At 36.3% G+C, this 23,253-nt stretch overlaps 1 protein-coding gene across 2 annotated transcripts in view; it reads right to left on the bottom strand.

Moving 5' to 3' along the window:
- LOC136840581 (ubiquitin carboxyl-terminal hydrolase 19-like) overlaps positions 1 to 23,253 on the bottom strand; it is a 270,035-nt gene that overhangs the window by 182,635 nt on the left and 64,147 nt on the right. For both annotated transcript variants that reach the window (XM_067107228.1, XM_067107229.1), the window contains exon 6: positions 12,118 to 12,230. In XM_067107228.1, coding sequence (XP_066963329.1) covers positions 12,118 to 12,230 — 113 coding nt within the window. The remainder of the gene's footprint in view (positions 1 to 12,117; positions 12,231 to 23,253) is intronic.

A 23,253-nucleotide genomic window follows, 5' to 3' on the forward strand; every position in this document is an offset into this window, starting at 1 on the left:
GCCTAAGTCTTATGGTACGACACCCAGGTTACTTCACTCTCATGATAGTTTAAATTGTGATTATATTAATACATTGCGTTGTGTATATTAACTAAACTGACAATATGAACTTACTATTGATGTATTCAATTGTTCCTAGCTTGATGTACAGTTAGACTGGCATAAGCACAGTCTCTACTTCACTACCCTCATCTAAAGTACACCTCAAGAAATTCTCCTTACATTTCGATATGCATATCTTCTAAAGGAAGTTTCCCTAAATGCACTTTAAAATGAACACGAATACTTAAATGGATTTGCAGACACTGACAATTATGGCTGCATTCTTGAGTCCCCCACCAGCTTCAACCTCTCTACGTTAAAGCTATGAAGCGACTGAGTTCACGGCTGTCTTTGACCGAAACCAAACCTTTGACTAACTACCGTACGACAACCAATACCAGTAGTTAAGCAATTTTACAAGTATACTTACAATTAAACACACGAAACAGATAAGACGTTTTTCACTACTAAATACAAACAACGAAACATAATATCCTCCTTCTACATAATTCGCATTTCCACTTACGTAAATTTAAAGAGAATACATAAAACTATACCACAACTTGCAGAAAAGTACAATCTCTCTTGTCGAAGTTTCAACAACTCAGATAGTTCTCTCTTCCTTTCCTTAATTCTTTTTAAATGGTGTAAAAACTTGTGGGTAGCAAAAGACATTGGTATGGTTGTCATAAAAATGCCTTCTCTTTATTTTTCTTATTTCTCCTTTTCCCATACATGATGTAACATCTCCATTCTGTTGAATCATGCATTTCAGGGAAAATAAAATTTTATATAAGTAACTTACCAAGTAATTACATAGCTATAGTTTCCACTCAATCAGCAGCTTGAATTTTAAAAATTGCAGGAGCACTGCAATAGTTAATGTAGGTGACAAGCCCCGCTCATCAACAGGAGTGCTGGAAATGACTTAGCAGAAAACCTCACTCTGTTTCTGCTGGCTCTCGAGTAACATCGGGGGTTTGCTGCAGCTTTAGTTTACAGATTAACAGTTGTATGGCTTAATTTTGGTGAAGTATTATTGCTTTTTTGAGTAGCCTTCAAGCTTTAATAGCTTTCAGGATAATTTTTCTAGTTCTTTGGTTATTATGTCTGATTCAAGTTCACCGATTTTCACTTTTGTAGCTTAAGTTGCAAACCAGATTAATCAATCTTCATATGATTCTCATACAATTTGCAGTAAATGTAGGGGGCAGAAATATATTAGGGAGAAAACTTGTGCTGAATGTAATGATTAGCAATAATATAAGGCACTTAATCTCAAATAACAAGTTAGAGAGGGATAGAGAAAGGAAACTGGCCTCTAGAGCCTAGAAACAAGCTTCCCTTAGAATAGTACAGGCAGTCCCTGGCTATCAGCGGGCTCAGTTATTGGCTATCTGGTTTTACGGCACTTGTCTAGTGACAAAAATCAGCAAATTTTGGCATCTACAATCACCAATTTCCGCTTATTGATGCTGATAATTGGGTACTGGCGCCGATACATACCTAACAGAGGCACCGATTTCCAGTTATCAGCGCCAATGAGCACAGAAAATCGCCAATTTTCGCTTATCACGACGCCATCAGAACGGAATCTCCATCAATAACCGGGGACTGCCTATATTCTACCCTGGCCCAGGTTAGAAGATAGCTCTGCTACTGATATACTTATTCCTTCTTCCCCTCTTCCTAATTTTTCTCCTGCTAGTAGCCCTCCCGTTTTTAATCCACCTACTCCCACACCTGGCTCCATTGCTTCCGAACCTGATGACACTGCCAATCTCAAAAGTTGAAACAGTGTTTGAAGTCTAGGTTTAACAAGAATTTAATCTAGCAGTGATACAATGAAGTGGAGGAGGTGTCTACTCGTCCCGCCGGCACTCCTAGATGAAGGTCCCTGGCAGACTCCCCTAAACCTAGGAGGAGGCATACTGGAAGTCCAAGGGAGGTGGGTGGGGTTTGCCCATGCGTAGGTGGTCCCCCCTCAGTCAAACCTGCTGCACGTTCCCAGGTACTGGCAGACAGCCACTGTAAAGGCGTCCTGGCAGGAGAAAGTGTTGTGCAAGTGCAGTAAGTGGCTGCTTGTCCCATCGATTCTCCAAGACGAAGGTCCCTGTCATATTCCCTTAAACCTGGGAGGAGGCATACCAGAGGTCCAAGGGAGGTGGGTGGGGTTTGCCCACGGGTAGTCGCCCCCTCAGTCGAGCCTGTTGATTGATCCCAGGCTTCGACAGACAGCTGTTGGAAAGGCATCTCTGTGGATATGCACCAGTTGTCCAACTCTCAGGACTCTAGCCCAGACTTGGAAGCGCCGCAAGCGCTTTCTAGATTTGTCTCATCCATTGAAGAGGCAAGCAGGCGATGCTGGCTGCTCTTCTCCGCTGCTCTGTTAGCAGTTTAAGGAGCCAGGCGCTGTCCTCAACCTTCCCTGGCTACGCAAGTGTCCGCCTCCAATTTCGGAGCACCCGGCACCAGCTCCTGAGCACTAGGCGCCAGTTGTCAAGAACCCAGCGCCTGCTTCCAAGTACCTGGCACCAGCTCCCAAGCACTCTGCGCTAGTTGCCAAGCGCCTGCTTCCAAGCACCCAGCGCCAGTTCCCAAGCACTTGGCGCCAACTCTTCAGTACAGGCAGTCCCCAGTTACTGGCGGGGTTCCATTCCTGACGTCAAGACAACCAAAAATCGCCAATAACAGAGCCAATCCCTGGATATCAGGAGTTTAAGTCTTTGCCCAAAAAATGAGGAAGAAGTCCTCTGTGCACATGTGGGAGCCAGTCTTCTCGAGTCTTGGGAGAAGTAGAATATCAGAGGGGCAAAACAGTGGATTGTCAAGGTTCCGAGGGAGGGCTTCTCTATTCCATTCATGGAGAACCCTCCTTTGGTCCCTTCTCCCATCGTTTTGACGGCCTATTCAAGAAGCTTGGGGAACATTCGCCCCTTTTGGAGGAGGTCTCCTCTCTCCTTCGAAAGAGTCATAAAAGAAGTTGAGGACATCAACTCAAGAAGGGTTCTTCTACTGTCTGTTTGTGGTCCCCAAACCATCGGGGTTTGGAGACCAGTCCTCAACATAAGTGATCTCGATCTCTTTGTCCGGCAGATGAAGTTTAGATGGAGACGAACCAGCCAGTCCTTTCATCCATTCTCTAGGGCAATTGGATGATATCCTTAGATATGCAGGATTCATGCTTCCATTTTCCCTTCCATCCGGATTCCCGGAAGTATCTAAGGTTTGTCTTCCATGACACTCTCTCAGATGCCCCATGTCAGCCTGTCTCCTATCGGAGCACCTGGAGGCCCCCAAGGCCTGGAGCCGTCTGAGCACCCAGCGACACCTGAGCGCCTGGAGCCAGCTCCCAAGCACCTGGAGCCAGATAAATCCTCCTCACACACCACTGCACACAATACTCCATCATCTGATTTTGATCTGTCAGTATAGATTTCCCTGTCATTTATATGCCTCTCATCATCCTCCAAAAACTTGTTTCTGATTTCTTCTGGACAACATTTCTTCTCTATCTCTTTAAAGCAGACATATATTGCTGGAATAAAACATGGAGGGATAGCAGGATGTTTAACTTGTAGGATCTTCTGCATTTTTATACTTTCATCCTCCGGTTCACCCAGCTGTCTGATTTGAAATGGTATTGAAGATCTAGACCCAAAAAGCCTTGAGTCACATTGTTTTAAGATCTCAAAAGAAGGATTCTCCTTTGAGCTTTTCAGCTGCATGGTGTATCTCAGACCTAGCTCATGCCTCCTTAAGTCCAGTGGTAGCTGATGGGAGTCTACATAGATACTTTCAATGGGTGAAGTTCTAAAAGCACCAGTGCAGATCTTAGCCCCACATTATGCACAACGTTCAATTCCTTAAGTTTAGTCTTTGAAGCAGATGATTATATTTGGCAGCCATAGTCTAACTTAGATAAACATCTGCATTATAAAGCCTTAACAACGATTTATCAGCACCCCAATTAAAATCAGATACTACTTTTAAAATATTTAATGATCTCTTCACTTTCACTTATAACTGGTCAATATGATTATTCCAAGTGAGCTTTTCACCAAAGACCATTCCTTAAAATTTTACTTTGGTAGAGTAAGGTAAAATAATTCCATTTAAGGTAAGAGTTGGAATGGTTTCCTTATTCAGCGCCTGCAGAACCAAACAGCGACAGTTTTTATTTGGAGAATCGAAATCCTTGCTCATCAGCCCTCTTGCTTACTTTATCGATGGCTCTTTGCATGAACCTGCTAGTACATACTGCATCATATCCTGTGCAGTACAGAGCCAAATCATCTACAAATAAAGAGCCTTTTACTGGTGATGATATCTTTTCTAATACTTCATTAACAGCAACAGCAAAGAGGGAGACACTAAGGACACTACCCTCAGGAACTCCCTCTTCTTGTAAGAAAGGAAGCAATACATGACTCCCAACTCTTACCTTTATAAATCTTTCTGATAAAAACGAATTTATAAATCTGATCATTTTTCCTTTAATGACCATCTTATACAACTTTTTTATAATACCAAAATGACACGTGGTGTCATATGCCTTCTCCTAACCAAAGAAAACTCCTATTGTTTGGCTCTGTTTAGCAAAACCTTGTTGTATTTGGTTTGAGGGCCTGAGCAAGGGATCTAAAGTAGATCTCGTTTTCCTAAAGCCAAACTGGGATGGAGAAAGCAATTTGTTTCTAAGTGCCATACAAGTCTGGTGTTAATCATCTTTTCCATCAGCTTACAAACACAACTGGTGAGAGCTACTGGTCTGTAGCTGTTAGGTAATGAAGGATCCATGTTTGGTTTCTTCACAGGGAGGATTAATGATAATTTCCAGCTCTTAGGAATAATACCAGTTTCCCAGATTTTATTTATTATATCTTAAAAAGAAATTTCTTTGACTTTTCTGGAAGATGTTTCAGCATTTCATATAGTATTTTATCTTCACCAGGGGCTCATGGATTAGTATTCTGCAAGGCATCTTTGAGTTCCTGCATTGTAAATTTTGCATTATATGGTTCAAAATTATTCCCACTTCAATCAAGAGAAATCTGGGCATCTCCCAGCCCAAGAAGAACCCTAAAAGAGTTCAGAGGTCTGGTTAAACAAATCATTTAGAGCAGACTGTAATCTGCTTGTCTAAAATGAAAGTTATTGCTACAGCTTGGAGGTGAGTGTTAATTCATAACAAGGAGTGTTGCAATGATTTATGTGCAATAATTGCTGCACCTCCCTTAGCTCTATCTCCGATTGGTGGTGGAGAATTATATATTCTGTAATTTAACCCAGGATTATATTGTGTGCTTCCAAGCTTAGTTTCCCGGAGACATACAATACCTGGGCTATGATCAAGGAGCAATACCTTCAGCTCTTCACTTCGAGCCCTAAGACCTCTACAGTTCCATTGTAGTATTGACTGAAAACTATTTTTTGGGCTTGGTGGAAGGCCCTTTGGATGGAGCCTTCTCATTTACTCTCTCTTGTTTATGGATGGATGTATGATATTTAGGGCAAAAGTACTGTCTAGAGATGATTTGGAAAGGTCTGGCCTTGACAGGTTTGGTTTATTATCTGTTGATTTACTGGTGTCATTTTGTTTCCCTTTCTTGTCAGTTTGTTCAAATTCAGGCTGGGATTCTTGCATTGAGCTTAGTACTTCGTATCTATTACTACGTGATGCATGTTTAACTGGATTTTAGGGAGGAGAGGATGAGGGGGAACGTCTCCTCTTCTGGTGCTTTTGCTCCTCAGTCTCCATTAAATCAGGCAGAGACTCTGCCTGAGACAATTCCAAGGTGGTTGGGTTAAGTGCCATCTTATCCTCCTTGGAAGCTTGTGCTCTAGCCTCAACAGGTCGAGCACCTGACCCACATGGCTTGACCACTACCACAGGGGTTGATGCACCTGCTACATTAGAGGGTGCTGCCACTGCACCCCTAGTGGTAGATAGGGGTTGTGGCTTACGAACTTCAGCACCACTCCTAGGCTGTTGTCCTAATTGTCTTTTTGCAAAACTGATACTTATATGCTCTGCATTGGCTTTACTTAGATTTATGTTCCAGTTGGCATTTAACACATTTTGCTTTTTTATTACATTCACATCATCATGATGGACACCAGAGCAATTTATACAAATCTTAGCATTTTCACAGTTTTTTGATGAGTGGCCAAACTTGAAACAATGATAGCACAGCATTGGTCTTTGCTGGAAAGGACGTAGTCATACCCTTTCATTTTCAAATATGACATGAGAAGGTACTTCAGATTCTACAAAGGTTAAAATGATCATGTTGGCAATAGCTGCCTTTTTCACTCTCCAAACTGAACAGGGGTTCATCTCTAGAATTACTTCTTCTGTCATGTATAGTTCTTTATCAAATAGTACTCCTCTCCCATTGCTAAAGCCTAAGTGGGGCTTGATCTTCGTAATCATTCATCATTTTTAAAGTCCAGCAAGGTCATCATATTTGCCTGGGTTGTGGATTTGGCATGAATAAGAATGGTGTTCTTCCCAAACCGAGAAATACCACTGTTCTTTATTCCTCCCACCTTTTTCTGGAGATGAAGAAACCTACAAAATTTGTAGTAATTATGATTTTCCTCCTTGGCTGAAGCTACCAGCCACACCAGAGGTTTAGAGTCCTTACTTCTACATTCTGCTTTCTCTCTGGTTTATCCTGAGCCCATTTAGATGGCACATAAACGTCCAAGTCTTTGGGGACTTTGTCTGTTAAGGCTTTAAGGCTCCTCTTACTGTAGCTTGACCCATTTGTAAGGCACTTATCATACTACTAGCCTTTACAGCCTCATCATGGCTACTAAAGGTAACTCAAGCTTCCCATTTAGAATCAATATCAATAAAGTTCATCCTGATTTCTACAACAGTTCCAAATGATTTTAAAGCTGTCGAGATCATTCATAATCACAGCTGACTGGTAAGTCTTCAATATGGAGCATTCTCAAATTTTCACACAATCTGGCTGTGCTGAGGATTTAATTTTGGATGAATATTTCTTAGAGAAGTCTGTGTCCTTGCTTGAAGTCGTCATCAAGTCGTCATCAATGAAACATGGTTAGAGGGTCCAGGGAAGGGGAAGTCAGGAGGGGGATCAGGAAATGTTATTACCTGTACTGCTATTTGTCAATTTATTTTTGGAGAAGTTATCAACATTTAGAGAGCTTTCAATCTCCAAGGTGGGTGCAGAGGTCGTCATCTGTGCCAGAATAGCACCATCACAGGGCCCAGGGTACTCAAATCCTTATAACAACTAGACAAAGATTAGAGGGAAAAAAAAAATAAACCCTAAAAACCTTAAAAAGATATCAACAGCCTTTCATGGAGTTTACTCTTCCACCAATGCATGGCACATGTGAGAAACAACTCCCAAATGTCCACCCCTACCCTACCCCACAGGGGATGGCACGACACGATTAGAGTAGCCCAAGTGTAAGCCAAACCTGCTTTAGGACTGAGAGTATTACAGGAATACAATCATCCCCACCCTAATCATGTTATGGGCAGACCGGATAGAATGCCAAGAGTCCTAACCCCAGAACCAGACCACCCTGGAATCCGTGGTCCAGCCCTACTGAATAGTTCTGCCTTTGAGATATCAATCTGTTATCTCCCAGATCCAAACATTATCGGGTAGTTGACGGTCCTGTCACAGTTTCCACTGTTTAGCTTCAGATATAAACCCAATCCAAGCTTAGATATCTTTTCCTATTTATCAGGTCCAATAAATTTGACAAGTGGAAAATTCCACAAAATTAGTCCAAATAAATATATCATCATATATCAGGCTCTTTGACTCAAACCTGGGAACAAATTCCCGGGGTTCAAGAGCCCCCTCACCACGTCAAGGTGGTCCCACATCAATGGGGTTATGCAAGAATAGGTTCCAGAACCTACCTCGGAAATGCAAAATCCATGGAAATGCAAAAATCCCTTTTAAAAATGCTTATAACTGCCAAATACCTTGTACCCCTTAAACTAAAATGCTTATAACTGCCTATTTTAACATTTCACTGCTTCATTTGATAGTTCAAATAAAAATATACCTTAAATTACTATACTAAAACAATTTAAAATTTCAAACAAAAATACACCCCAAATCATCATCCCAAAACACCCAAAGTAACCTTACATTACAGTACTACTCTACTACTGTTAGTCTTAAGTAGACTATATATACCCCTAAAACGCTTTTAACTGCCTATTTTAATAGTTCATCGCCAAACTTGAGAGTTCAAGCAAAAATATACCTCTGACTATCATCCCAGAATACCTTAATATCATATCAAAGCCATGTTGCAAAATTAAGTTCAAGCCAACAACTGTTACTCTTATGTATCCCCTATCATTCAGACACGCATGGTTTCCTTGGCCTAAGCAACTTTGCACATCATTCTGCTCATACTGTATGTAATGCACTAGTCGTATATTTTACGTATACTTTCCAGTGTTGTAAGATGATTTTGAAATGATATTTGCTGTACAGGTACGTATATTAGGATAGTACTACTGTATAGAGCATATCTAAAACATGTGGGTAGTTTAGATCGACAGGACACATACATACCTCTAAACAGAATGCTAGGCTTGTTAATTTGTTAGTATTTTCGTGATTAAGTACAAATACATTTATGATGTATGATGTACGAGAGAGAGAGAGAGAGAGAGAGAGAGAGATTCATAGCTATTTTATGTAACCACCCAATGGACATTATCATCATCATCATCATAATAATAATAATAATAATAATAATAATAATAATAATAATAATATTATTATTATTACCGTAATTAAAAAAATTTATGCATTTCTATAGTAAATTATGTGAAGTTTGTTTTATCTTTTCCAAAGCTCTGAAGTGAGGGGGAGAGGTTGGACCTATCATATGTGTCAAATATCTGACTGAATTATTGATAATTTTAGAGATACGGTCCAAAGAAAAATCCACATATTAGTGTAATTTCCCCAGCGGACAAGTGAATGATGTGTTCCACAAAAATCCGCAACAAAATGAAATGCAGAAATGTGAAACGCATAAAAATGGGGGGCACAGTACTGTGCCCAGGGCAAGGGCACTCATTGATGATTTGCTAGCCATCGGACATATCCCTTGCTGCAAAGCTCCCACCTTCGTAGAGGCGTTCCAGGGCTATACAGCCACGCCACTACAGGTAACAATGAGCACCAACCAGATGCAGTAACTACCTGCAGTAGTTCTCTTATCAAATAGGAAATGACAAGCCTTGTCTTCAATGCTAGCAACTTTTCTATTTCAAAGTCATTACCGTAACTTCATGTTTTGGAGTAGAATATGTACATGCATCCCACTCCTGTCAATGTGGGATTCAGCTATGTAATTACTTGGTAAGTTACTTATATGAAAATGTTATTTTCACGATAAAATTACATCTCATACATACTTACCAAGTAATTACAGATTGGAGCCCTCTCTCCTCCCCTCTCATGGACATAAGGGCATAAACAGAATCAAGTTTTCTGCCAAGTCGTTTCCAGTACTGTACTCCCATTGGTGGGCAGGGCTTGTCACCTTCACTAAACTATCGAAGCGCTAGCATGTTTTTTAAAATTTAAGCTGCTGAGCAAGTGGAAACTATAGCTATGTAATTACTTGGTAAGTATATATATAACTTAATTTTATCATGAAAATAATGTTTCTTTGATTCAAACGTTCAGGTCTCACAACAAATTTTCTTGACCTTCAAGTGTCAAGTTTTCCAATAAAACCTGTAGACCAGGGATTTCCCATGTATTACCATAGGAACTGTGAATGTGATAGCCATTAAATTTTATTATGACTGAAAAATAACAATGTATAGTGTTTTTGGAATCTCTACAAGCTCAACAGTGATTATTCCACTTTTACTTGCAAAACAGAAGACTGTCCTCTTGAGTTGTCAAAGACAGAGCAGAAATAGCAAGGGTACCAAAAAGAGAACCATCCTAGCTAGAAGACTAAACACTCTCTCCAAAAACAATTTTCTTTTTAGAGCTTTTCAATTTTTAGAATTTTGGATAAAGGATTGTAAACCTGCATGTGAATTTTTACTGATAAACATGTCAATAAGCCCTTGATAAAATGGTTAAAATATCCAAGTCAGTAATAGTTACTGTGTGAGTCAAGTCTTTGGTAAATCTGTTAATGAGTAGCTAGAAGCTGAAGCCATATCCATAACTTATCGAGAAAGTGGCAGCATCAGCTGGTTACACATGCACATATATTGGTACAGTATTTTTAAGGTTACTTGCATGTTTTGCTTAAGCTATTCAGTATGAGGCTGTCCAGCAATCTACAGGTCTTGGGCCCAAAGCCTGACTGAGGGTAAGGCAATGAAGTTCAGGGAAAATGTGTGTTTTTTATTTTTCCTATATACAGTTGAACCTCTTAAAACCACGGGAACTCCCGTGGTTCAGCTTGATTTTGAATCAGCCGCCTTTAGTTTGTTGAGCAGCCACAAGGGCAGCGTCATGCACTGTTTACAACTTCCCAACAGCAAAAATTTGCCGTGTCTCTTTTGTTATGAAAATAATTGTTGGTAATGAAAATGTTTGAAGTCAAATATGTTTTTGTTATTAACTTTAAATGAACAAATATATTTTTTAAAGATTTCACTTGAGAAAGCTCTACCAAGTCAAAAATTTTAATTAGAACAATGAGACATTTGGCAATGCATGAATTTTTTACTCTTAAGAGTGCTTGAAAGACTTACAGGTGATACGGTTTTGATCATTTCTTTCATACAGCTGTATATTTACCCATTCGATATGCCACCCATGAGATCAGCTGATGCTAGAGGTAAGAAGCGCAAGCATAAATCTTTATCTATGCTAGAAAAAGTTTCTCCTGTTAGCAAAATGTTTTGTGTTCATTTTTCTCAATAGACGGAGTTGTGCTTTGTTTACATTTTGACAGCAAAGTCTCAAAATGCACTTATGATTGCCAAATTTCAATCTTTATTTCTGTCATTTCATTACCTTCTACAACCAAACTAAATGACAAAGAAACTAACAGTGGTAATTATGAAGATAGGAAATTTAGATGAAAGTCACCAATAATATTCTGCAGACTCTAGGAAAAGTTAAGTGGTTGACTTATGGCTAGGCTAACTCAGGAGTGTAGGCTAAATGTAATTATTAACTAAAGTACACTATTTTAAAGAAAATTATACAGTATGAAGTTATAAAATGATAAAGTGAAAATATATGAGTTATAAAATGATAAAGTGAAAATATATGAGTTATAAAATGATAAGTGGTGTTAGAATTTAGCCAAGTACAGTAGTAGGCTAAGTCGGCAACTAAGCTATTTGTCTGTGGAATTAGCTTGCAAGACTATGTCTACATAGGGGCTTTATTTTTTAGGGAAATATTCTATATTCCGGGATTTTCTGTGGTCCGGCAGGGGCCTTGTCCCAAGGTTCCCGGATTTAAGAGGTTGGACTGTACATCTTTTCCAAATTAAAGGTTTGTCTTTTACTCTGGCACATTTTTTATAGTTGGAAATTTGGTATATGAGCTTTAGGCTTAAGACTTGTTTTTTATCAACCTCACAGTATCCTTCCTAAACATACTGAAAATCTCATTGGATAACTGATATAGTAATTCTATTACAGCTGAAATATGGCAAAACACTGAAAACTAGGAAAACCTAATTAAAAATGGCATAACTGAATGGTTAGGAAATAGTAGCACTATTTGTTTTATCACTATTTCTTCATGAGGTACAGCTAAAGAAATAGACAGTAATATACTGTAAAACAAATATGAAGGTTTACTTTCATTTTGTCCATATAATACAGTACAGGCCATTATTTTTACTATAGGGATGATTCATTATCTCATAAAATGAATGTGTCAATATTTTCACTAGATTCCTAAAAGGTGTGGACAAAGTCACAAAATTTCTGTGGTACAGTAATTTACATCTTTCATTTTTGCCAACAACTCATGAATAACTATCAGTAAAAATAGACAGTAACTGTACTTTCTCTTTCCTAAAGTATAATCATGCAAATTTTCATAAAAAGAAAATGTCTACCTTTTCAGTTGGTGTTGGTGGTGCAGGGGGAGCTGGGGGTATGGTTCCAAGATTTGGTGCCTCCGACTTTCCAGCTGAAATCCAAGTATTCTTTGCCACTTTTGTACTAGGAGCTGTGGAATATGAGTGTGAAAACTTTTAAATGAATTAATCATCAATAAAAAAATTTTTCTTATTTCTTCTATCACACTACTAGTTATCTAAGATAGGCTATGGAGTAATTCTTGAAAAGATGAAGGGATTAAAAGTCTCCCTAGTATGTAACCTCATCAATTTCTCTCAGCTGAAAATTGCATACACATTATATGAGAACTTTTACTCTTCCTAAGCACAAGCTCATAGTCCAAATTAATTACAGAATGGGTCCAATGAATACTACTGTGAGCTAGTGCTGAAATAATTTGCTTAAACTTAGCACAATAATATTAAGGGGAGAACACTGACATTACTTCTTGTCCTGTTTAATAGCTTCGATAATACAAAGTAATTCATGTGGAAGGATTGCTAGACTTGGTCCTGTAACAGTGACATTAATACACATCCTTTATTATGAATTATTAATATTATTATTATTACTATTATTATATTATTATTAAAATAGTTTAACCAGAACACTGAGCTGATTATCAGTTCTCATAGGGCTGGCCTGAAGGATCAGAATTAAATGATATACCAGGTCTCCAAAAACATACTTAGCCAAACATTTACAATATCAACATACAGTTCCCTATTAATACTGCATATTCAGGATTATCTACTTCTCCTAGATACACAAACACCCACTGTGATACTGACAAACATTTGGTAAGTGTGGTGGCAGGGGGATTGCCCTTTTAAATGTTAGTAATTTATCATTTTTATCTTTGGCAACAGACACATGGGTATGATTAGATGTGGAATAATTACAAAAAACTTCAGGTTTTGTATACCTACAAAAAAGCAAATTATCCTTAAATTGCTATTTGTTCCTGCAAGGATATAAACTCTGTCTTTTGTATAGGAAGACTAAGGCCTTAGATGGGAGGTTCTGTCTAGCATAACATGACTGGCATTCTTCCAAAGGAACTGCCATATCCCAAACAATCTGCGCCAAAGGTGAGAGACTGGAGGGACGTTTCATCACCATTTGGAAATGTCAGTTTCCTAGTCATGTATGAACAGGGAAGGCCAACTCCTGTAACCTCCTATACGAACTGTCATTCAATGTGAGGGGCTTAAAGGACCCTGTGTCAGTTTGATTCACCACAAACTTGCCCGATAGGAGAAGGGAAATCTACATTGCAACTTTAGGATCACAAAGAACAATGAAATCAGGACCCTTTATAGGTTCTCTTCAAGAAATGAGGAGGCAAGCTGATAAGTTGTACCTCTACCTAACCGAGGTGCCAGAAAGTAGCATCAGCCATAAAGGTCCAGTTCTTTTCTGCAAGATACCATATAAGAAGAGCTGGGCAAAACACTGTTATTACTACTAAAATAGTTTTACCAGACCTCTGAGCTCATCAACAGCTCTCACAGGGTTGGCCTAAAGGATTTTTTTTTATTTATATCTTTTATGTATACAAATGCTGAAGTTCCTGACAAAATTTCACTGATTGATTTGTTTCCAAAATTTGTTCATTGCTTATTATACTTTGGACACTCACACAATAAATGTTTAATTGTTATCATTGCTTTACATTCTGAGCACTCAGGAGCAGGGTTGTGTGGATTATTCATTAAGCTCCTGTACGTTAGACCATAATGGTCTATTTAGAGATGTGGTAGAATTACTTGTGTGTCTCTTTTTGGTAAGACAGAGAATTACTTCTCTATGTTTCAATTTATTACTCTCAGGTTCTTCATTCCATACATTTTGCCATTTTTGTATAATAGTTATTTTATGTGTTGTACAATCATTGGGGATATTTACATTTGATCTTGTCATACTGGTTGCTTCTTTGGCTGCTTTTCAGCCTCATTTCCTTTGATCCCTATAGGGGCAGAGACCCAACATATTTCTAGTTTTCCAATTACAGTATTATGTAACTCACTGAGTAATAAGTTAATTTGTTATACAGCATTATTTTTTTGAATTGTAACTTCGAATAGCTTCTACAGTATAACACTACTCAAGTCGCTAAAAATCACAAAATTCCTGAAAGATTTTTCTTTATTTTTTTATGGCTGATGCTATTTGCACACAATTCTGCTGTGAATACTGAGGCATTATCAGGTAGGGAGAGCTGATATATTTTGTCTTTGGATACTGCAGCATGACCCACTCCATACTGTGATTTAGATCCGTCTGTGTATGTTGCGTAATGTGGACCTTTTCAGTTTACAAGTTCTATTGTATGTTGTCTATGGTGTTCTGGGGAATATGAGTAACTTTTTGATAAACATTTTAAGTGTGTGCAAATTCTTATTTTATTCATAGTTCAAGGAGGAGATAGTTTTACTATTGAACGTAACTGTATATTTATATTCAGTGTCTCAAATAATCTTTTTAGCTCTAGCTGGGAAAGTTGGTGAATAATTGTTTATAAATAAATCTCTTAATTCAAATAGTTATTTTTGTTGGTAAATCAATTGTCTGAATTCTTAGGGCATTTTTCATTGTTGTTAATTCTTTATGGAGAGGCAGTGGTTGTTCACTACATTCAACTTGTAAAGATGAGGTTGGTGATGATCTAAAGGCTTCTGAACATTTTCTAAGGCCTTCATTGTGAATTGGATCTAACGCTTTCAGTATTGCGTTTGATGCTGAGCCATATATTTCGTTCCCATAATCAACAACAGACAACACTGTTGCTTTACACAGTAAAGTAAGATTATGTCTATCGGCTTCCCAAGTAGTGTTCACTAGTTTTTTAATTAGATTTAATGACCTTATACATTTTGATTTTATGTATGTTATTTGGGCTTTACAATTCAAGCGTATCAAATACTAATCCCTGCAAATTTTGCTGTTTAGCCAATTGGTATACAGGCAGTCACCGGTTATCGGTGGCCTCGGTTATCAGCGGTCAGGTTTTACGGCGCTTGTCCAGTGGCAACAATGAAAGGATTTTCCGACACCGATCTCCAGTTATCAGTGCCAACCCCTGGTCATCGGCACTGATCCCCAGTTATTGCGCTAACCGCAACTTACTGGCGGTGCTGATCCCCTATCGGCGCCGATAACCGGATATCAGCACCGATAACCAGGGATCGGCGCTATTACCGCTGATTTTCAGTTATCAGCAATTTTTGGTTATTGTCATGCTGCCGGGAGTGGAACCCCTGCTGATAACCGGGGACTGCCTGTACTATGATTTCTGTTTTATAAATCCATTGCTTCACCATTTTTCCACACTTTATTTTTATAAAATATGACTGCCTGAGCTTTATCTATGGAAAATTTAAAGCATACAGATGAGGCTCATTCATCAATTTTTATTATGGTTTTAGTAATGATTCATTCTGTATGTTTTATGCAAGATGCTAAATATGGCAAAATCATCCATGCATAGGTTGCTTTCAATTCCAACAGGAAGATTATTACTGAAGTTACTTATAGCTAAAGTACAGTGTGCCACTAAGGAAGCTTTCTTGTGGAACACCATTTTCAAATGGAAATGTTTTTGACAATACATCAACAATTCTCAAATGAAAAGTTACTTTTATACATTTTTAATACTGCATACCTCCATGTAGTATCGTATGCCTTTTCAATGTTAGAAAAGACGGCTATAGTAATTTGTTTTCGTTCAAATCCTCTATATATGTGGTCTTCTAAGTTCGATATAGAGAATCTAATGTAGATCTATTACATTGTGACCCGAACAGAGTGGAAGTCAAAATTTTATTTTCTTGAATGAGCCATGTTAGTCGAGCATTTATCATTTTTCTAGTAATTTGCATGAGCAACTTGTTAAAGAAACTGATCTGCAATTATTTACATTACTGGAAACCTTTCTAAGTTTGGGATAGGAATTATTATGGCATTTTGCCATTCATCTGGAAATAAATTTCTAATCCACAAATGGTTATAAAACTGTAATACGTATGACTGGCAAAGGTGCTAAGTGGCAGATCATCTCCAAATAAATACTGTCACCTCCAAGAGCAGATTTACTGCTGTTCAAGAGCACATTCCAACTCTTCCATACTGAACTTTTTATTTTAATACTCCTTCTATTGTTTCAAAATTTATTGTTATCAATTCTAAATTATTTTTCTTTGTGCAGATGTATTCACCTAAATTTCTATCACCACTGACATCTGCTAAGTTTTCTCCTATTGCATTACTCATTTCTTTCAGATTAAGTATTCTTTTTTCATTGTTTAATATGGCATGTCTACGTGGTTTAACATGGGTACCATTTATTTACCTGAATTTTTCTCATATTTCTTGTATACAGTCAACCCCCGGGATTACTGGGGGATAAAGACCACAACCCCCTGCGAATAGCTACAAAACACAAATACTTGACACCCCTCTAAAAATGCTTATACCTGACTATTTTAGTAGTCTTATCATGAAAATGTATTTAGTCATGAAAATATAAAAATACAGTAATTAGTGAATATTTCCTATGAAAAATTCCGCAAATGTTGTGGATACAGTAAACACCTCGTATTTGTGGGGGATGCGTACCACACACCCACGAATAGCTAAAATCCGTGAACACTTAAAACCCCTCTAAAAACACTTAGAACTGCCAATTTTTATAAAAAAAAAAAAAAACTTAAAAATGCTTATACCCGAGTATTTTAATAGTTTTATCACAAAAAGCACACTTACTCATGAAAATATGAAAATACAGTACAGGTAGTCCGACTTCACGACGGCATTAGGTTCTGACAGTGGGCGGTCGGAAGTCGATCTCGTCGTAAGTCGACCAACCACATATGTACATGTATTCTGTACCTACCGTATATTATCCATCATATCTCCTAAGTATGACTAGCCTACATATACATTTTATATTATCCAAAAAATGTGCATGTATAGTACCTATTTTTACGTTTAGCATATGAAATCTTATCATGCTTGAACTCCTTGATTAATACTTACTTTTATTACTGTATTTAACATTTTTATTGTAGGCATTCAAACCATCTGTCTGGTCTGTTTACATTTTCTTATCCGCCATTTGCATTGCCAATCGGCTATTAAAACGTATTATTTACTTTTGTTTATTTATAGGTTTGAATGAAATACATACCGTATTTTGGCGTATAAGATGCACTTTTTAACAAAAAAATGGCCTAAAAAATTTGTATAATGTAGGCTCAAAATTTAAGAATTTTGGCGAAATTATACGTGAAAACGTCACGTAGATGTTGTAGCCTAGTGTAAAATTAGGTGTTATCCTAATAACCTATTAAAAAACAAAGTTTATTATAATTATTTATCATTATCACACTTACCATCACCGCAATTACTACTGCTAGTATTATAATCAATATCACGTTGTTATTATCGATATTTTCATTAAAATGTTAATATCATTATAAAATTGCGTCTACAGCGGATCGCCGCATTCCACATTTATAGATATAAACAGTATGCGTGTGCTGCCACCTATTGGTGATTATCTCGAGAGCTTTTACGAATAACAAGGCTTCGTTCAGTTGGTAGTTGGCAATTCCTGCTAACAATAACAACATGGCCCGATCAATTGGTGGTTGACAATTCCTGCTACCATTCTCTTTAGGCATAATAACAAGGCCGTTGAGTTGATACTTAGTAACTTTCGTGCTAGCATTCTCTTTTAAGAATAATAACATGGCTTTGTTCAGTTGCTCACGAGACTCGAACTGTTACATAGGAAACACTTTTATTTATTGAATTTTACCCCTTGATTGCATACTTTTATAATATATAATGGATATATATAACATATATTACCGTAGGTAACATCTTTATTAATGTTTTGTTGATTCTGGCGGTAAGAAACAATGTTTACAAATGAATATGTTGCGATCTATTTAAACCTATGAGGTAGCTTTCAGCAGCAGATGAAACATTCGATCGTAATAAATGGCTGATTGTATAATACATATTTTGATAAATATAAATATGGTAAATAACTTCTTTATTAATGTTTTTGTTGATTCTGTTGGTAAGAAACAATATGCATATGATAACCTAATACTACAGTTTTACTTACCAAAATCATATGAGCATAGGCTAGGAAACCTTATTTTTTCCCTCAGTGTCCTGCTGAAATTGGTCCTATGCAGACATGCGTATTATAAGCCATCAAATCTGGTAATTTGTTATTACATTTATTTGCAAAAAAATAGAAATACAAAATACATTACAAAAATATGATTCTTTTACCACGAACGACACAAACACACTATGTTGCGAAAGCTGAGCATCTCTTGGATATGAGCGCTGCGGTAGCGGGGAAAAAGTATTATAATACTCGGCGTATTTTAGCAAAATATAAAATTAAATATTATTATATATATTATATTGTCGTAGCCGTCGTAAAAGTCGGTCAGTTTTTCATAGGTCGTAAGACGACTACCTGTAATTAGTGAATATTTCTCAGTGAAAAATACCGCGAATGGGTTAATTTTCCACGAATAATGGGTAGATATGTTCCAAAGAGAAATCCACAAATACATGAGTCCACGAATAGTAAGACCACGAATACGGGGGGTTTACTGTACACATTTCACAGAAAACTCCACGAATAGGAGAGCCAGGAATCCAAACCGCAAATAGGCAGGGGGCTGACTGTAGCAGTAGTATTATTAAAGGTGTCTGATACATATATCCTCCACGAAATAATTCTTCTTTATATTACTTCTTTTTTAAATTTTGCAGATATTTTGCTGTAAAGAGATTTCAATACATCAATTTCTAGTAATAATATGGTAATTTTTTGTAAATTTTCCTCCCCACATCGGTAATGTTTTATTAATTTTGTTGAATTTTTTAATTTAAATTACCTACTCTCCCTACAGGGTCTTTTATATTGATTAATTCTGTTAGCTAATCAGACCACCATGGAACTTTGTGTTTTGTTGGATAAGATTTTGATTTTGGTATTGCTTTATCAGCAGCATTTTTAATGAAATCAACACAATTTATTAGTTTTATATTATGGTCTTTTAAATATTCAAATGGTGGGATACAGTATTCTTAGTGTGCATTTCATATCACTCCTAATCTGCTTTATATATGTTATAGTGAGGGATATGCTTTGCTGGATTACTCTGTAATAAGGAAATCAATATTGTGAAATGATCACTGGTGTACAAGTCATCAACTGTATTCCAATCTAATCTTGAGGAACACAGAGTTAAGTCAACTGAGGAAAATGTTCTTTGTGTTTTTTAATATTTGCTGATTTCGTCATCATTTATAGAGCACATGTCATTAGAATCCAATAATTCTTTATCTTACTTCCCGCTCTATTTGAGTTTGAACAATTATAGTCCCATATTGGGTTGTGAGCATTAAAATCACCTACTAATAATATAGGTTCCTTGGCACCGTTAGGTAATTATTTAAGTTTTTCAATGTCATAATTTTTATAAGGCTAGTTGTATAAATTATATATTACATAGTAATTTTTTAACGAGATTTTAATAACTGGTATTTGCAAGTCAGTAACGTTTACAGGTACTTTGTCATAAACTACTTGTTATGTACATATATGGCTGTACCTAAATTTCCTTCTTCCTCTCGTGATGTAGATGCTAAGGTGTATTTACCTATGGTTGATACATTTTTTTGACATATCATCATTAGTTCATATTCTTTTAGTAATCGTATTTCTCCTGGATGTAATCTGGTCTGCATACCATTTACATTCCATTGTATACTATAGATATTAAAAACATTATGCTATAGCAGTCGAGTTTTGCTTTCTTTTTTGTATTATCAAGCTGGATTTTTTCTAATAATTTACTCATGACATTTCTTTGTTTTTCTTTATAAAAACCAAGTCTTCAATACACATGCAACCTTTTTCATGGGTGTTCAAATCAGAGGTTTCTTTTTTCTAAATTTCAAAAATTCTGACAATGTTTGTTAAACCATCTTTCATTATAGTTGAGTTATTATTGCACAATTCAATGAGGCATTCATTACATCCACAAGTGTTATCAAGTATATTTTTTTGTTTCATTTGTTCTTGTACCAGTTATTGGTGATGGAGTAATCTCTTCTCCCTTAACATAATCATTCTTATCTATGATATGGTTCTCTTCTACTTTTTCAGTGTTTTGAATGTCTGTCCCCATATTTTTTACTATTATTTAAGGAGACAAAGGTATACTCATCGCTTGTTTTTGTTTTTGTTCTTTCTTCATATCTTTTGTCTTTGGTTTAACTGATATTTATCTAATAATAGTGTTTTTTCAGTTCGGGTGGTGTTCTCTCCAAAGGTTTCTTTTTATCTTTAAATTCCAGTCCATCACAACTTTCCTCTGCTACTTCTGTAGTAGTATCTTCTTGTGTTCCTATATGCATTAATACTTCAAATGAATTTGATAAAATATCAATATCATTTGTACCTGTTTCTTGACTCTTTGCCATTTTATTTTTTTCTGTAAAGCATTACTTTCTTCTTGAGATTTGTTTTTCTGTGCTATGTGACTACTATCTGTACAGGTAGTGCTCGAGTTACAATAATTCGTCTTATGATAATTCAAGTTTACGATGGGATTAGCAATTAATACCGATACAACATTTAGAAAATATTCTAAAATTTCGTGTGGGCGCAGGCAAAAGCATACAACAGGCAGCAAGAGAGACCAACTTACAATAGGCCAACTTCTTTTCCTCCATCTCTTTATTCCATCTTCTAGTTAAAAAAAGTAAGAGAATGGTAAAAGTATTGATAGTTACCTTATACTCTTGCAAAAGTGCGTACAGCCATAAACAACTGAACGAGAAACTATTGTTTTGCTAATAACCGAATCGGATAACAACTGTTTTGCTTGTATTTCAACCATAGTACGGTTAAACAATTACCGTAGTTATGTTAACACTTAAACGCCGACTGGACGTATTATAAGTCGACTAAAATTGTCTGTCGGGTGACGAGTGGACGTACCGTATGTCGACTACAAAAAATTTCAACCTTCGGTCAACTTTGACTCGACAGAAATGGTAGAAAAACGCAATTGTAAGCTAAAACTCTTACATTCTAGTAATATTCAATCATTTACTTTCATTTTGCAACAAATTGGAAGTCTCTAGCACAATATTTCAATTTATGATGAATTTTTGAAAAAAACTTTTTCCTTATGGAGTTCAAGAGTAAGTTCGGCTGAAAATTTCAGAAATTCTTTTGTTATTTTGTCGTAATTTTTGCACCGTTTTATATTAGCCGTTACATAAAGTTATGAAAATGTGCACAATTTCATGTAAAATACAACAAAAAACAACCCATGGTTGTAGCTTTTATCAGTTTGGAAATATTTTCATATAAATCATGATAAGTGCCAAAATTTCAACTTTCGGTCAACTTTGACTCGACAGAAATGGTAGAAAAACGCAATTGTAAGCTAAAACTCTTACATTCTAGTAATATTCAATCATTTACCTTCATTTTGCAACAAATTAGAAGTCTCTAGCACAATATTTCGATTTATGGTGAATTTTTGAAAAAAACTTTTTCCTTACGTCCACGTGCAGTTCGGCCGAACATCTCAGAAATTCTTTTCGTCACTTTGTCGTAATGTATGCACCGTTTTATATTAGAGTTACATAAAGTTTTATATATGAAAAAAGTGCAATTTCATGTAGAATACAACAAAAATAACTCATGGTTGTAGCTTTTATCAGTTTTGAAATATTTTCATATAAATCACGATAACTGCCAAATTTTCAACCGTCGGTCAACTTTGACTCGACAGAATTGGTCGAAAAACGCAACTGTAAGCTAAAACTCTTACATTCTGTTAATATTCAATCATTTACCTTCATTTTGCAACAAATTGGAAGTCTCTAGCACAATATTTCGATTTATGGTGAATTTTTGAAAAATCTTTTTCCTTACGTCCGCTCGGTAACTCGGCCGAACATCTCAGAAATTCTTTCGTCCCTTTGTCGTAATGTTTGCACCGTTTTATATTAGTCGTTACATAAAGTTTTATATGTGAAAATGTGTGCAATTTCACGTAGAATACAACAAAAAATAACTCATGGTTGTAGCTTTTATCAATTTTGAAATATTTTCATATAAATCATGATATAGAAAAAATTACAGACCTTCGGTCAACTTTTTTCGAGTTCGAAATGGTTCAAAACTGCAATTGTAAGCTAAATCACTTACAGTTTAGTATTATTCAATCAATTACCTTCATTTTGCAACAAACAGGGAAGTCTCTAGCACAATATTTCGATTTCTGGTGAATTTTAAAAAAACTTGTTTTTAAAAAAGTGAGTTACAAATTCATGCATCATTTTGTGATAATATTTTCTCTGTGTTGCTTTGATCGTTTTACAATTTGTTATATACCAAAATCATCGCAATTTAGTGTACAATACAAAGAAAAAAAATAACTCATTAGCTTTAACCGTTTTGCTCAAAGTGCGATTTGTATACAATTATATATGAATTTTTTTTTCGTGCTGTCATATATTTCAATATTTATATGATATTTTTTTTCATTTCTGATGGTTGCATACTAAACTTCAGGCAATGAAAAAAAAAATTAGTAAAAAATGAACTCTTAACCTTAAAAACTAAGCGTGCTGTGATTTTTTGAAAAAAAAAAAAAAAAAAAAAAAAAAAATCATCCGCTTCAGCGCTAACTCCCGAACGCCGCCAGCATACGGCAGACACTTTTGTAAATAGAGGCTCAGCGTTTAACGGTTAAAAATAACGTTAAGTACAATGGGACTGATATATTTTTACATTATACCCTTATCCGCTTTGGAGAAAAGATTGGCAAGGAAATATACTGCTACAGTAAATTTAAGCTGCAAGTTGTAGCTGAAGCTGAGAAAAGAATGTTCAAGCTGCTAATAACTATAAATTATCGTGCATTGGCAACATGGATGAAAGTCAACCGTCAATAAAATTGGAGAGAGTATTTTAATAAAAACTACTGGGCATGAAAGAACACATATTACAGCTGTTTTCACTGATAAAAGATAAATATGAAATGCTCGTAGTATGATGATGAAATCAAAAG

The sequence above is a fragment of the Macrobrachium rosenbergii genome, chromosome 8 (genome assembly GCF_040412425.1).
Source record: "Macrobrachium rosenbergii isolate ZJJX-2024 chromosome 8, ASM4041242v1, whole genome shotgun sequence".
NCBI classification, from domain to species: Eukaryota; Metazoa; Arthropoda; class Malacostraca; order Decapoda; family Palaemonidae; genus Macrobrachium; species Macrobrachium rosenbergii.